Genomic DNA, 17645 nt, shown 5'->3' with positions numbered 1-17645 from the left:
AAATGACTGTGGACTGGAAAGCAAAGATTAATAGATTTTGCATTCTTCACAAATCGAGCAATGCAAAAGTGGCTTTTTCGATGTGATAATGAAAAACAAGAGCAACTTGTTGTAGGACATGCCTTTAGATTGGGAAATCAACCACCACTATGTTATCCTAAAGATCATGAGAGCTTGCCATTATTCATGAGTCTAAGATGATTGGATGATGCCAAGGAAAGGGCCACATAACAAGGTGAGCACATGATAGAAGAGGGGTGGGATTATTTGCAGGTTGTATCCCCAAGGTAAATCTCTAATCTCTTTTGTGTGGAGTGTATGGTGCTTTTTGATGTTGATTCTCATTGCTTTACTTTGCTACAATACAAGTTGTACATGGCAGCATGGTGTAAAGGTCCTCACTTCAGGGTAGAGCGGATTGACATAAAGCAATGCACTTTTGATTGCAAAATCATGGCAAAATTTGAGCAATATAGCCAAGAACAATCCTCTAATGCAAATCCCCCGACTATAGCAAAATTGATGTATTTCAAAACACTGTAAGAAATTTCAAGGGTGGATTATATAGAATTTTTGTTTTGGAATTATTTAATGTGCAATGGCTGAAGGTAAACATGGAGGGCCATGCCACTACCATGCATAGAGGGAAGTTAAATTTTCTTGATATAGAGTCAACAAAAAGATGGGCTGATCTCCAAGACACGTTCGTATTCCTTGAGCATTTCAAACAAGTAGGTCGTATTTTTTTGTGGTCTCTTACTGCAGCAATTTGTCATGCGACATGGTTCCTCGTTTTTAGGTGATTTTCTATCCCAAAGCTTTGTAATCGAGTTGGTGGTATGCCATTGAAGTAGCCATTTGAAGTACAAGTCTACGAGGGCTACAATCTCTTAGCACCAAAAAGCACAAAAAAATATAGATAAAAATGCAAAGGACAACACTGCAGAGAATGTAGAGGGAAACATAGACCAAAATGATGAGGTAAATGCAAGGAAAAATTCATAGAGAGCAGTGAATGAGCTATCTAAAGGATGTGTCTTTAGAGAGAAAGCTCTTCATGGATATACGGATTTATGTTGATTTCTGTCAAACTGAGAGAGAGGTTGCTTAAAGCACAAATACATTGTATTCAAAACACTAACTAACTAAACATATTTAAGTTCAAATTCAAGCTCAAGTTCTTGTTTTAGTAATAAGTTTAAAATGTTGATGTAATTCAAAGTTGTGTTAGTTTTTCAAAGTTTGAAATAAAATGGTTTTTAACTTTAAGTTTACTTATTTGTTATGCAGGTGTTGCATCATTCTTGCACTTTCTTTTTATTTCTTTCTCTTTTTTGTATATTTTTTATTGCTCACAATATTCACACATGGAGGGATATCGTCAAGGAGACATGGAGGAGTTTTTAGCATCTCTCTCACCCAAAATAGAGAAAATGGTATCACGACATTCACTCCGCTTCAGCTCATGCCATTGGCCCATCATAATTACCATTCTTGGAACCATCACATGGTGCTAGCACTTCTTACCAACCATTTTCGTCACACTCTACATCTTAAGAGCGATCACATTGCTTTGAGTCATCCATCTCCACTAGGCACTCATGTGAGACATCGCGAGCCCAAGGATCCAGTGGTGGAGAAGGCAGATGCTGTGGTGGTGGCGCTACTGATGCTTCCGCACCAACTCGCAACCATCAAGTGCTTATTCTTGCCCCCTCATTTGGTGCTCCCACACCTCCTACACAATTGCAATCTACTCCGGATCTGACAGTTAGCCACTCCTGTCCTCACACCACAAGGCACACCTCACCTCACACTACTTGCCACTCTTGGCCTCAATTATGGACAAATCCTTCGCATGGCTTCTGCATTAGTTCATGTATGTCAAGGCCTAATATGGGCATTCTAAAAAATTTAGGTTAAAATTGACAATTTTGAGAGGTTTTTGATAAAATTTTGTAGATTTCTTGCTCTTCTTCCATCTACACCCCCCACCCCCTCTACCTATGGTAGACATCAAGAAATAAGAGGGGATTACCTCTGATGGCACCCCTATTTAAAACCGCTCTTCCTTACACTCGCGTGATACCAAACGAAACATAGTGAATCCCTCGCGATGGCACCTAGAGTAGACATCAAGAAATAAGAGGGGATTACCTCTGATGGCACCCCTATTTAAAACCCCTCTTCCTTACACTCACATGATACCAAACGAAACATAGTGAATCCTTCGCGATGGCACCTAGAGTAGCACCGGAGGCAACCAAGCTACCCTTTGACGCAGGACTTTTCAGGAAGACAAGGGAACAACAATGGTCAATGGGTCTCACTGGATTTGAGAACTGGGGAACTAAACCACATTTTCACGATTCCAGATGCAGCAAAACCCATGCCAGCCAATGCTACTGCGGTCATCAAATTTTTGAAAGAGGATGATCGAGCAAAGAAGAAATGGAAAGATGGCAGCGCATGGCATTCCAGTAGTTGCACTGGAATGTACCTCAGTCTATCAATTTATAGATGAAACAATAAGCTTGAAGAACAACCCCACCTACCTCTCTGAGAAGTTGTTTTCCATGCTACTGGCCAGAATCCAGGACCCAGAGGCCATCATAAATACTAGCTAGTTTTTATATACCACTATGGTGAAGTAGACAGCTAAAGTTTAATTCGAGAAACCTCTTCAAAGCTTGGTATGTCTGGCAGTTGCTCTACTGGCTGAATCTAGCCCTAGTACATTCTAATGTTCAGACTGACTGGGACAAAGTGCAAAGGAGAGAGAACCCAAAATCATAGCGTCATCTTCCGAGAGCACTGAAACTGAGGAATACTGGTAAGGAGCAAGGTGAAGAGACAAATGATACTACAATAAAGCCACCTGTGGAAGATAAGGGGACATCACAAACAGGTACAAAGCGCTCATCAACCCAGGGTGAGCCAGGATCTAGTAAAAAGCCAAAGACAATGGATTTGTTAAAGAAATTTCAAGCCAAGACACAGAAACCAGCGAGCACATTTGTGCCACCAGTGGATACTGCCAAACGACAGACTAGTGCACATCAGAAAACCGGCAATGATACAGTTCAGACAACGAGTTCTGATCAGGCCCAAACCAGTGTCAAGTCCGACGTAAAGAAAAATTAGGCATCAGGTAGTGCTTCAAAAGCACCCCTAAATACTAGTCAAATGCCAATTGTAAAACTAGACAGGCTTCAACGCCTCTAGAAGCAACCACCCAAGGGAAGATTGGTTATGAAAAAAGCTTGTTACAGTTTCATTACCAAATGCTTTTCCTATGACGATTTATGAGACGGATCAGATGGATCGAGAGAACATCACACAAGCAGCTATCCAATATGGCTAGAACACAATTGTAAATTCTATAGGCCAGAAGACAGAAGCCCAGGCATCCATTTCCAACTTAGAAGTGGAAAACTTGAAAGATGAACTACAAAAGATGAAAGTTGAGCTGGAAACCATTAAGAAAGGGCAGACTGAATGGACGAAGCAAGTGCTGAGTTTGCAACCCCAACAGTAGCAGCACAATAGAGAAGTGGCCACTCTTCAAAAGAAGATTGATAACCTGACCAATGAAAACACAATGATAGATAAAGAGAAAAAGATAGCTCAACAGACAATTGAACGTTTCAAATCAATGCTAGATGAAAAGAGGGAGGATTACAAGAAACTCCACCAGAGGCATCATGTGCTGAAAGAAGCCATCCATGAGAAATATAATTATCATTCTCTAGTACAGATAGTTTCAAGATGGCAATCTAACACTGAATCTGAATGACCTAGAGAATGTCATAGAGTCAATCCAGTATGACTTGCAAGACAAGGCTAATGAGTTCACTACGACACTAGTCAATGAAGCTTTGTTTGAGTATCTAGACAACCAAAAGAATAAGGATGAAGATTACGATGAGGATGACCAAGAGGACAAAGCAGGAGACCAACAACCACATGATGATGACGATGACGATGACGATGACGATGATGATGATGATGATGATGCCCCAGGGTCAACTATAGGTGGCTCAACACCCATTGGAGGACAACGTTCAGATTAGGCAAAGGATGGCCATAACGCGGACCAAAAGCCACCCGCAGACACTAACTCCCAATAGCAGGACCCACCTACCAACCAATAGCAAGCTGGGCAACATGAAACTCACAGTCAAGAGGGGATACTAAGGGCAAGCATATCATTAAAGAATTTGACTATGAGTCTGACCATACCCACTCTACTGACCTCCTAACACTGAACAAAGGACTAAGGAAGCAAAGGCACCTCGAGATCCATGAGTTTCTACATGATAAGACAATTTACTCGGATCTAGAGAGATTTCAGATGTTATATGTGGGGGCCAGACAAATGGTACTAGATTGGAAAGCCATCAATTATCATAGTCAGCCAGTCTGCAAACTTTCTCCATATCCAAGCTGCATACAAGTACTAGAAAGAGTTCTAGAGTGGTGTGTCATCACTAATGATAGGGTAGTAAACCCAATTATGAAAAACTTGGCTACCGACAACCTACAAGCACTGGGTTTACAAGTGGAAATGTTGCTCGACACTAAACCTACTTATCAGTGCATGAAAGATATCAAAGTTCAAATCAAGAAATGCTAATTCAGATGCAGAGTGCTAGAGGAGAACTGGACCAGAGAGTGAAGGACTTACTTGAAAATAATGTCACCAATAGCGAAGGCCTATAACCGGGATGACACTTAAAGAGCAAGAGATCAACTTAAGAGTTTGTTTCATATGGTTCGGATTACAAGGAAAATGATGCAGCAAGAGAACCAGATGGTCCTCAATTTTATAAGATTCATTCCAGACTCTCCCGTACTACTCTATGCCATCCCAACAAAGGAAGAAGAGCTTCCACGGTTTTTTCCAGCTCTCTACCCTACACACCCTAAGCCAGTAGACTAACAACAATATATCAAGATAGTGGATGGGCTCAGAGAGTGGTATGAAGATGCCACTACTGAGTGGCTAGCTTGGAATCAAGTGCTGCAAGATGCTCCGAAGAAAAACCATGTGAATGAGCTGATCAAAGACCTTTAGAACTTTCAGTTGAAGATGGGTCAGTGGAAGGTGCAGCTCAGACGACTGATTAAGATTACAAATCAACCTACAACTTACACTTGAAGCCTCTAAGATTCTTGAGAAGGAGCTGGTCAATAAAGAATCTTTTTGAATCCCAGATCACTGGAATCTTGTTTGAGGCCAGGATCAAGTGCAATCAGCCACTGCCTCAAGGATGAATGCACACGACATTCTATTGTCACAAGTTGGCTAGGGCAAGACTTACTAGGGGTAAACGCACATTGTACGACCCCGATAAGAAAACCTAGAATTCACTGACACCATATGAAGTTGAAATGAAGATCGCTAGAAAAGTCCAGCCGGAGCAAGAGGCACTTTACCGCCTTATTCAAAGGGAGAACGCTAGTCCAAGCATTTCAGAGCCCTTCAAGGTTCTCCACAAACCTCCTAAGAAGAAGGCGCCAGACAAAAAGAGAGTCACGTGGACTGAGACTGGATATAATCAGAAGACTACTAGAAATTTTGGTACATACCAAGATTCAAGAAAGGGGAGGAGGAATGTAGATGGCAAGAACGGCGTTTAGCAGGCCGGATGGCAGACGACTGGATGGAAGCTTCTAGAAGGAGTAAACTACGGGCATTTACCACATTAACTAATACAATGTGTAGCCATTTAGAGCCCAGTCGAAGGCCTATAGTTAGGATCCATTACTTAAGTTTGGGGGGCCTTATCTGGTCCTAGCTCATTTTGTATAGTCGAGCCCCAAACCTTGTAACTTGGAGTTGTGGCGCTCATGTAGTCCAACTCATACTGAGTTCACCCATTGTACTCGTTCACTGTTCTGAATACATAATTTTAATTCGAGTCTTCATTTTTAGTTTCGCAGTCTTTTCCCTGTTCCAATACTTAATGTTATTTCCAGTTTAAGTCTTGTTTTCTTGCTTACACTTGGTCTGATGTGAAGTCTCATGTTTGGTCAGGACTAACTATAATCACCAACATGGAATAGTTGTATGAAAGTGACCAGCTCATTCCAACTAACATTGTTGTGGAAAGAACCCGACAAGAAAGCTGTGGTTTGTTTCAACACATGCAAAAGTGATAATTTCTTAAATGTTTACAAGAGTTTTGCGCACCATAGTGCACACATGATCACAACAGTGCAAAAATTGTGATTGGAACGCTGCTTGTGCCTTTTGAAATGGACATTGATCTCCTTTGGGGAGGTCCATGCCAATTAGGTTGGGTTTAGATGAGAGCAATGGAAGAGCTTCTCTTCTGAACTGCCATCACTCGTCTAGTTTACACAGTGCGGTGAAAAGCATCACATGGCGAAGCTAAATCTGTGAGTAGAGATTCAAGCCTTTTTTTTTGTTTGGGGAGGGGGGGCTCAAGACTATCTATGACATGGTCTTTACTAAAGACCCCATCATGGGATCCACAACAGTGAAGTGAGTGCGCACATCTCTAGGAGGCGCAAGCGGTAGGATTGGCGGGAAGTAAACTAGGACCATGCAAGTAAACTCAAAAAAATTCCAATTGTTCAAGTTTACTTATGTATAATTGTTTCCCCATTGGACCCTAGATCCACACACATGCATGGTGGTTAATGCAAATGGCCACCATGGCACAGGCAAGGGTTTAAGACCTGCGGACAAAGTCGGCTCATTATTTTTATGAGCCTCAAATCGCCTCGAGATCGATGCCCCTCTCCCAAGAGGTAGATCCCGTCGTCGGTCTCCTTAGCAGTTTGGGGGGGGGGGGGGGGGGGGGGGGGGGGGGGGGAGGGGGGTCTGCACTATCTCACATGGGCATGGGCAAGAGGGGATCAATGGCCTACGCCTAATTCCCGGAGTGCGAGAATCGTGGGACGTCGATCTTGCAACGCGCCCCAAATTTACCAATTTTCTCGAATTTACACAGCAATGCGTTCATCATAAAAGGAACCCTTATCCCTATGCTTTCAACAAGCACACACAGATGAGGTGGTTAAGGTGGTAGGCTTGCAAAGGGGACGTCCTCGGTTTGAATCTGGTGGAGGAAGGGGCCCGTATTTACAATTTTTGATGCACCCGAGTTTATCTATTTTCTCAAATTTACACAAAGCGCATTGGACGGCCCAGATTGCACACGATCCCCCAAATGGACGTGGGCCATTGATCCCCTCGTGCCCGGGGGGGGGCGGGGGGGCTCGTCACTATATGGCACGGCTCTAGGCTCAGAGGGAATCTAGAGCCCAAATTTTGGGGGGCGAGGCGGCTTTAATCTTAGCCGTCGGATCATGCAGTGAAGTGGGGGTGAACTAGGGTGAACTAGGGGTGTGTGAACTGGGAGTGAACTAAGGGTGAACTAGGGGCGGGTAAACTAGGGTGTGATCATGTGCCATGCCAACATGGGCAGTGACAAGCGATAGCGTGGTGGTAGGGCATTCGTGTGGCAACTGAGAGGTCTGGGTTCGACCCACACCCCACGAGGCGAGTGAACTAGGGGTAAACTCGGGGCGCCATTTTTACCCCGAGTTCACCCTTAGTTCACCCCTAGTTCAGTGAGTGGACGGACGACTAAGATTGCATTGGGATTCCCGCTTCTCTTTGCCACCATAGATCCCCTTGGCTAGAGCCGTGCCATATAGTAACGAGGGCCCAGGGGGGGCGGTTCTGAATCAACATTAGGATTTGACGGCCATCCACCATGCCAAAGGCTTTCAAATTGTCATAGGAACGACAAAGAAGGAACCAAGATGTCCACATCACAGTGGAATGGAAAATCGCCCATCCACATGGATTGGAAGGATTTTGAGTATATTGTCTACGGAATGGCATCCACAAAAATCACTTGTCCAAAACAAATTTTGATAAATATATTTATATATATGTTAATCCATATCTATACTATATATTAAGGAGACTGGTTTTCCAGTGCCATGTGTCAAACTTTGCTGCATCCGGTGAGTGCCGCTTTATATGAGTGAGGGGAGACGGCGAGTGTGTCTGAGTCTCACAAGTCAACCTGGCGAAACAGCGAGCGTGACACACACAGTGAGCGCCACCTTCAAGAGAGAGAGAGAGAGACTGACGATGAGATTTGCAGGCCCGGTCCAGCTCTCTCTCTCTCTCTCTCTCTCTCTCTCTCTCTCTCTCTCTCTCTCTCTCTCTCTCTCTCTCTCGCGCGCGCCGTTGAATGCTGAGCATACAGAAAGGAGACCGGCCGCGAAATGCAGGAAGCAAAGGCAAGGGATCTATCAGCTGCAGCAACCTAAAGGCGCTGCCTCTGCGTGTGTGTGTGTGTGTGTGTGTGTGTGTGAGAGAGAGAGAGAGAGAGAGAGAGAGAGTGAGCCAAAATTGACGATTGAGGCCAAAATGATAATAGATATATTAAGATAGAGGCCAAAATAATATGGCGAAAATATATTTTGTGGAAATTCCCAAAATACTTTGTCATAAATTCCCAAAATGCCTTTCAAATTTTCCAAATTTTCGAAAAACCTGTGGTTGTGATATTAAATTTTTCCAAAGATGAAATTTTTTGTAGCTTTTCGTAAGAAGATTGATTGTCTATCTATACAAGATGCTATAACAAGAATTTGAGTTGGTTATGTAGCTATGCTTTGGAGATGAATTGCTTCATTATTTTTGAACCCAGTTGCCTTTTTTGCAAGATAATTTGTGACAAATTACATGCTACGCACTCAAAAACAAATCTCAATTGTCAAAAAAGAATAATGATTAGAAAATCTTGATCAATCCAACCAAAATAGATACAAGGGGTGTTTTGTGAATTTTTGAAATTTCAGGGGTATTTTAGGAATTTTCACAAATTAGAGGGGTATTTTGGTAATTTTCCCAATAATATAATAACATCTTCAAGAGGCCAAAATGACCTATGAGATGCAAATTGGTGGATCAGATGTGTGTGTGTGTGTGTATATGAGAGAGAGAGAGAGAGAGAGAGAGAGAGAGCTAGATCATCATTATCAACAACATCATCATCACACATAGGTTTCCTCTCTCTGATAAGATCACAAAAAACATTATTATTTTTTCTAAAACCATTAATTTTTTTTAGAACGATATAAATAGAGAGAGAGAGAGAGAGAGAGAGAGAGAGAGAGAGAGAGAGAGAGAGAGAGAGAGAGAGGACCAATTAAGAAAGATAGAGAAGTTGATATATATATATATATCTATACTATAGATACTAGGGGGAGGGATTCCGGCACGCTCCCGAGCCACGTGGAAGAAACTAAATCAAACAGCGAGCGCGACACACACACACACACACACACACATACACAGAGTGAGTGCCACTAAACGTAGCAAGTCGTGACTATAGACACATGCGCACACTTACAGGGTCCATGTTCGTGATCCATGTGAAGCAAGTTGTGAATTGCGTTGTTGCTGGAGGATATCGAGTTTGGACTTTGTAGAAGTTGTACACATGTTCCAGATTATAATGTACAGAGTTACCTTCACATCTTTTTGTTCTTTTGGTTGTGGACTAAAATACCCTCTTTTTTTTAAAGCGAACAATGGTTAGGGCAGTACTACATGTAGTGGAAAATGCTATGCTAAGTGTTTCCACAAGATTTGTCACACATATGTAATTACACGAGTGGGGTGCTTCAGGAGTCTGCTTGCACTCAGTCTTGTTATGTTACCTCTTTGATTATATCTATTGCCTGGCAGAATACTTCTCCTTTTCGAGAGACAGAGGTGTATAATCCCCAAGTTTGGGTCATGGCAAAAAAGCATAGGGTATGGTCATCAATCAAGGCAAGGCTAGGAAGCACTAGGTTCTTTGCATAGAATCTAGACCCTGGAGTGAGCTAGGGTCTCTCTCTCTGAATGTAGTGCCTTCAACATCTTGAGGAGGTGGGCAAGTGATATCCTATTAATTATAGGAATTAGGAGTTGAACTACTTCGACAAGCCCTATGTCATCTGTACTATTAAGGAGACTGGTTTTCCAGTGCCATGTGTCAAACTTTGTTGTTTCCGTATATATGAGTGAGTGAGAGAGAGAGAGAGAGAGAGAGAGAGAGAGAGAGAGAGAGAGAGAGAGTGAGAGAGCAAAGGACACCTAGCTTCTTGGATAACCCAACTTCCAAGGAAGCACATCATACTCGTCAGTTTCGCAACCTGATCTGAAACGTCGCGGAGAGTAGCAAGAGGCGATCAAGGAGAGAAGGGCCGAGGAGGTGGTCACATTTGTAGGTGGGATATCATCCCAAGGCAACAAAAGAGGTGAGTAGGGTAGGTCATCTGAGATGGGGAAACGGTGGTGGGATAATTAGTGGAGGCAAAGGCTGTAATAACTGTTTTGTCATGCGGCTGCACAATAGTTATAGTACTATATAGAATGAGCAGCAGGCACATAAGTAAAGCTAAACGACGTGCTCATGAACAAGAAGTTGTGCATCATAGGGGAGACATCGTCGACAGTCATCCCAATGATATTATCACAAGTATTGTCTGCAACAAAAGCCCTACACATTGCAACCAGTGCTCACCAAAAACTTTATGTGAACCAATGGAACAGGGAACCCATTGAAAATCACCCGGTTTTTGGTTATAATTTTAGGATTTTTATCAGTTTTTATACTAATATCCTCCAAATTCAGCCGATTTCCGTCAAGGCAATCCTCCAAATCAACCGAGACTTTTGAATTTTTGTCCTTAAAAATACACATAAAGGCACTATATTACTTCAGCACACAGCTACTGCAACTAAATGCGGCAACCCCATAAATTGTGTCATACCAAACCCAAAAGGTGCTTCACGTAGTAGCTATAATAGAAGCAAATTTTGAGCCCCATTTTCTAAGGGAAGATGATAAGTATTATAATATTGTTGATGTTGGTGATGATCTACATGACTTATAGTGTCGTGCGTTAGTGCAAAGAATGCTTGCGAGTTGCTCCATGTTGCAAACTTGAATACTATACAATAGCAACATAATTTCCCTCAATAGCAAATGATTATTCAAAGTTGATGCCATCTAACAACAAATATTTAGCAGCATCCTCAATGTGTGTTGCTCCCCAAGGCAATATATGTGGCATGATCGTGCACGCGCTAAGTCGACAAGGGCAACACTTGGGACAACAGACATTGTAGTAGAAGGTATGCAGGGGATGGTGGCGAGAGAACCTTTATCCAATTGTGTGTGTGTGTGTGTGTATGTGTATGCACGTGCACATGCACCTATTTCATGCATGTGCCAATAGAAAGTGCAGAAAGGGAAGCATTGGCAACTACTGGCCCAACACGCCCATGCACCTTACTGACAGCTTTGGTGACATACCCCCTTTCATTATGTTCTAGCATGCATGCTCCGTTCAATCGTGGCGCATGAAAGATATTGAAGACGTCTCCTACACATGAAGGTCCTCTTTTTGCATCCGTTGGTGAGCAGGCCCTATTTAGTTTTGAATGTGCATGTATGTTTATGCAAGTGTGTTCACATGATATAAGCATCTATACCGCATGAACATCTATATTAGTGCAAAGAGTTTGGTAAAGGTTCTACATGATATTTTAGACATTTTTGCAAAGTAAGAAGATGTACTCTTGATACCTATTGTACTTTTGCTTTGAAGGCATCACATACCTTAGGTCTATTATTATATAAGTTAATGATACACACAGAGAGAGGCCTCGCAAAACACATAATTCTATAACCAACACACCTACATACACTGTTGTGTAAATAAATAACCACATTAACAGAAGACTATAAAACCTTTTTCGCTTTGTCTAACAACCAGCTATTATATCTATTCAAAATTCTAGAAACCTATACTCTTATCACCTGTGTGAGATCATGTATTTGAAAAGAAAACTTTAAAAGCAATTGTAAAGAAAAAGCGTGATAATTACAAATCATGGGAGGACGAAGAATTGAATGTATCCAAGGTCTTTACAAGTCTAGCCTGAGTAAAAACATGAGAGAATTAGGGAAGATCAGTCACGATGACATGGATTGTATTGCTATGAAAACCAGCAAGGTGAACTCATTCATCTTATTGACAACATGATAATTGTTCTAAAATGTGTAATTCAACCTGTTTAGTGCCAATGCAGGTTGAAATGTGAGAAGTCAATTATAAATATACTACTAGATATTTTTAGTTCTTTTTCTCCATTGAACGTGATGTAACACGTCCTCTTGCTCTACAATGTTAATTGAAGAGAATACATAGGCGAACGAGTGATTTAACACTGGAGAGAGGGAGAGAGAGAGAGAGAGAGAGAGAGAGAGAGAGAGAGAGAGAGAGAGAGAGAGAGAGAGAGAGAGAGTCAGTCTAACGATGAGAGAGAAACCGGAGAGCTAGACAGATATGCTCCGGTAGCATCCGGTCAGACCTGATATGGAGAGAGAGAGAGAGAGAGAGAGAGAGAGAGAGAGAGAGAGAGAGAGAGAGAGAGAGAGAGAGGACCACCCACGAGAATTGGATACAGGAGTGTGTGTGTGTGTGTGTGTGTGACAACACCCATCCAAAGAGAGAGCCGCTCAGAGTTCTGGCATGTGTGTCATTAATTTAATTTGTGTCATAGTAAGAGCGAGCGAGACCCGTCGATAGGCGGGTTGCGCAAGCTAGTAGTTATAAAAGACATTACAAACTTCAAATTTTAAGGATAAAGCTCACTGCTCCAGTGCTCAGGTGTCCAACCTTGGTCCATGGTCCCTCAAAGAGTCAAAGGCTAAAGCTCAATGGGGCCTGGGCCCAAAATGGGGACGAGAGCGAATTTGGAAACTTGGAAAGTAGAGGGAAAATCGATTTAGGGGCAAGTGCCAAGGACCAAGGTGCCTTGTGGCTTGGCTACGGAGTCTAGACATCAATTTGAAACCTACTTACACCCAAATTTTCATTTGAAGGATAATAGGCTATAGCGAATCCATAAAATGTCTTATGGGATGAATGCTTTGAGGCTTGGAAGGGCATGAAGAATAGGAGGAGTGGAGATGTAAAGACAACATGATGTGAACATGATGTATCCTTTTATTGGGCTTTCTGGTTGTGAGATTATGGTTTTGTCACTTACATGGTGTTGCCAAGGCTGTTCAAGCGCTTTCCTTTAGCTTTTTGTTTTCAATTTTTGGGTCACATGTGGACTACTTGACCAATGACGCCATATCTAATCAAGTCTTGTCAAATTTTAAAATTTTTTGCTAGTTTGATCTTTTGCAATTAACCCTAGAGTATAATTGTCATGAAATTTTTTTTGTCATGCAAATTTTTGGAATGGTGGCTTGTGTGTCAAAGAGGCTTTGGAATGGCCTTTTGAAAATTTGCCATGCCATACGGAATGGCAATTATAAAATGAGGTTGTCCATTGCAAATAAGGGGTGCTTAGAGGGTTCCCCCATAAGCCCTGCAAAATGGAGGGCTCATAATATCGTGCAAGGCTCTCTCTGCTGAAATCAGAGCCTCATACACTGCTGCAACCTAGAGATTTTACCTGCAATTATCGGTCAACTCTGCAGATTTTGTGTGTGATTGGGAGGAGGTTACCCAATGTTGCCTGTAAAAAGGCGATTCTCAGTTGTAGGGGGTGCTTCAAGTGCCCCCAGCGAAAAGGTAAGGAGCTCTTCCGGTGATGGCGTAGCAACTTGTCGAAAAGGCCGGAGTCCTTATGGGGCTGCAGCAATTTCTCACGAGGGCCCTCCAAAGACGCCTTTAGAGGGCCTATGGGGGAGCCCTCTTAGCAAATCCTAACGCTGTTCTGAATCCACGACACGCAATCATTGATCCGACGTGGAAAAAGTTCATTGTGAAGTGTAATACTGATCCACGTATCCACACCATATATAAACTTCAACAAGCTTTTGATCATACTTTGGCAGGAAACATGCTTCTCAGGCGCAAGCAGACGTGGTTTGTATTGAAAAGCAGCCTGTGGCAAGAGCTTCGTGGAGTTGGCTATGGCGCGTCACAGGTTTCTAGGCACGATTCTAGAGCTTATTCTGGCCCTACTGCCGATTCAAGTGCGCGTCGAGCTCCGATTGGCAAAATTCTGGTTGCCAACAGAGGCGAGATTGCTTGCCGCATCATGAAGACAGCTCGGAGACTAGGGCTTCGCTGTGTTGCTGTATACAGTGAAGCTGACAAAAATTCTCTGCACGTGGCTATGGCGGACGAGGCCATCTGTATTGGCCCCCCTTCCGCAAAGTCCAGTTACCTCAATGCTGCCGCTATTGTTGATGCTTCAGTACGCACTCAAGCAAATGTAAGTTGCTCAATCTCTCACCATTGGTTATATATTGCAGTTGACTAAGGAAGTGGGCGAATTCTCTCTCTCTCTCTCTCTCTCTCTCTCTCTCTCTCGTCATATTAACATCCTTTAGAGGCCAAAGGCATGAAATATTCCCAAACTTGGAAATGGCAACACAAAAGAGAGGTGATTTCCATGACCTGGAAACTAGATATGCCGGGGGTAATACCCATTTGAGGGTCTTATGAGCAGCAATTTGAGCCATTTTTACAGTCTACCAGGGGGAAGGTCTTCCTTGCATTTTTCGTTGGCTGGAAGAACCCTTCTGGTGAGTCAAGGTATGGCTGGTTGGCAGGAATAGGGGCTGATCTGGGGTGCTTTGCTTTTCTCCAGGGGCTGAAGATAGGGGACGATTTATGGCCATTGCTAGAAAAAGAGAGAGAGAGAGAGAGAGAGAGAGAGAGAGAGAGAGAGAGAGAGAGAGAGAGAGAGAGAGAGGGTCAATCCTGCCAGAAATAGCAGCAAGAAGGGGACGCCCAATTTTTGGCCACTTTTTTAGTAGATGGCTACCCACTTATTATGTGGCCGGTGAGACAGTTTTAGAAAATGGTATGAAAGTGTTAAAGACTCAATTATGCTTCTATAGACACAACCTAGGCATTCCTAGCTGCACTCTCATGCGTCGATGCAATGCCAACATAGACTCCTTCACGGGAAAGCATCTGCATTCCCGAAAAGCAACTCACTTTTTTAGAAAGCAACTGCATTCCTCAAAGCTACTCAAAATCCATCTTCATTCAAGTGCTTGCATCTTACGTGTAATGTTAGGTGCAGCAGAAGGGTTTAAGGATTTGAACTCAGATGTAGTACTTCACACAAAGACAAGGTTACTTCACTGAACACAATGAAGAGAGAGGCAGAGAGAGAAAAACGCTGGCTGATCCAGTACTGATGGCTGAGAGGCGCTAGGGTGCTGGCTGCCCTGTGCGTGTATTGGGTTTTGATGCTCTAGAGAGAGCCCCAAGCGCACTTAAATATGAAATAGGAAGTGAGTGGAGCAATAGGGGAAACTCCAAGACTCCACATAAAAGGGATCATTTATTTAATATAAAGTGCTAAGTGACTATTCATATGCTTGTATGCTTACGTGACTATATTGTGCAAGTGAGGGTATGTAACTATTGACCTGCCTGATCATGCATGTCCTTCTAGAGGTTACAAAGTGCCTGGCTAGTTTCGAAGCTATACTAACTTAGACTGATGTTTACCTGTAGCAAGTGAGGGTATGTAACTATTGACCTGCCTGATCATGTATGTCCTTCTAGAGGCTCACAAAGTGCCTGGCTAGATCCGAAGCTATACTAACTTCGATTGATGTTGACCTGTAGTAGTAGCTTGTCCACTTCGCTTAGGTGCAATGCGCACTTGACGCGTACCTTACCTTCTGTCCGGATTTCTTACTTGGACTGTGGAGTATCCCCTAACTGATGCTCTTGTCACCCATCATGTGACACATCGAGAAATATCCACTACTGGGTCTCTCATCCACCGAACACACATACCAACTTCTTAGAAATGCTTTGTCACCCACCAAATGACGCATCAGAGATGTCTGTTCCTGATGGCTTATTCAATCTTGTAGATCTACACAGTTCTCATTTAACAGTTCTAATGTGCACAAATGTAAACATTATTATTTTCACTAAATTGAAATTACTTAGAAAATAAGAATTTAGCCAATTTAGCAACACCTCTTTGGCTTTTAAATTGTTGTCCTCAAGTGTAGTGCTTGTATGTAACCATCAAAATCTTTGGATAAGGTGCTAACTCTTTTTCAGTCATCCATGAACATCCAAAGTATAGTAATTCTTCAACTTTACTAAATATTTGAGTGTAATCTTTCAGACCTAAGTGGCTGCTCCTAATGGTCCTCCGGTTGGATTATCTCTTCTGTTTCCTCAACCTCAAGGGGGTTCCTCAACAACAAGCTGGCTCGGAGGTGGTCCCATATATCATATATGGTCGGAGTAAACTAACATGGAAAGTATTGTGGATCCCTCCAATTAGGCGGTAGCTCTAATCGAAATGTGACATCATTTACGTGGTCCATTATCCTAAGCAACTGTAAGGTGTAGGAGAAGTGAATGTTGAACTTTGCTCAAGATGAGTGCTCCGAACTGTGCTCAAGGGTCCCTTTTACTTACGGAAGGGAGAGCCTTCCATACCTTTAGTGAGAGAGTGCAATGGACACAAACAAAGTGATGAACATTGTGAATGAAGGTGCATGAGACTGAGAGATAGAGAGAGAAGAATACGACACCAGAATGTTGTCAAACCCTCCTCCGAAGGCCCCACCCTCTATGGCGAGAGCGGTCTACTATTGATTGCATAAATCTCTACAATGCTTGGACTTGCCGACGATGTCAACGACGATGAGGACGACGACGAGACGGGCTGAAATCTGAAAATGCTAAGGCTGAAATCGGCAAATCTTTATTTGTTGAATTGTGACTCTATGTCGATGACGACGGCGATGACGACGATGCAACGATGACGCGTTGAAAACACAGATGCTGAAATCTGCGTTTTCCGGGCTGAATCTGCAAACCACGCTGGATCTAACCGTGCGGTGGGGATCTGCTGCAGGAAGGTGAGATCTGCGAGGTTTAGGGGTTCTACTGCGGTGTCTGACTGCTGAAAACTGAAAACGCTAGGGCTGATCTGGGTTCATTCTGCAAAAAACGCTAGGAGATCTGCTAACCCCGCTATTGCCAGGTTGCTCTGCAAACCAAAACGCTAGACTGATGCTGTGGATGAAAACGCTAGGCCTTCAGATGCAACAATGCTAGATCTGCTGGTGTGGGGGGAGTCTTGCTGAGAAGGTGCATGTTGAACCTTGGTTCCTGCTGCCTCTTCTGCCAGAAATGCTAGCGCTAGGTTTCTTTTTATACATGCTTGGCTAATTTTCCCTACCCAGTTCCCAACAAAAGTCACTTAAAAATAATAAGTGAAAAATATCAAAAATAGGAAAAATAGGTCTATGCACTGTAAAAATGCTCCTGATGGGAATCTGATGATCATGCTGCGTGCAACCAAAGGATATGCATCTAATCTATGTGTCTGGACATGCATGGTCTGCGAACAGACTTACAAAAGTGCCAGATCACTTCCTAAGCTAACTGAACTGAACCCCTGTCATGAAGTAGCTTGTCCATGTACACATAGGGTTAGACGTGCACGTGACATCCCCTCCTTTTCAAAGTGAGGTACTGGTACCGAATTGTATGGCGTCGAGGGAAATTGCCAACAGTGTCTGGAATCTTGGAAAGGACTCTTCGCCAGCTCACTCGGATGCGTGGGTCATGCGATA

At 43.0% G+C, this 17645-nt stretch overlaps 1 protein-coding gene across 1 annotated transcript in view; it reads left to right on the top strand.

The window, feature by feature from the left end:
* The first annotated feature begins 13891 nt into the window (after window positions 1–13891).
* The window catches only part of MCCA (methylcrotonyl-CoA carboxylase alpha chain), a 126610-nt gene continuing 122856 nt past the window's right edge, over window positions 13892–17645 (top strand). The window contains exon 1 of the mRNA XM_086512087.1: window positions 13892–14290. Coding sequence (XP_086368213.1) covers window positions 13913–14290 — 378 coding nt within the window. The 5' untranslated portion in view covers window positions 13892–13912. The remainder of the gene's footprint in view (window positions 14291–17645) is intronic.

The sequence above is a fragment of the Adiantum capillus-veneris genome, chromosome 5 (assembly GCF_014529385.1).
Source record: "Adiantum capillus-veneris isolate H3 chromosome 5, ASM1452938v2, whole genome shotgun sequence".
In the NCBI taxonomy this organism is placed as follows: domain Eukaryota; kingdom Viridiplantae; phylum Streptophyta; class Polypodiopsida; order Polypodiales; family Pteridaceae; genus Adiantum; species Adiantum capillus-veneris.
This window is presented reverse-complemented; position numbering and strand designations above follow the sequence as displayed.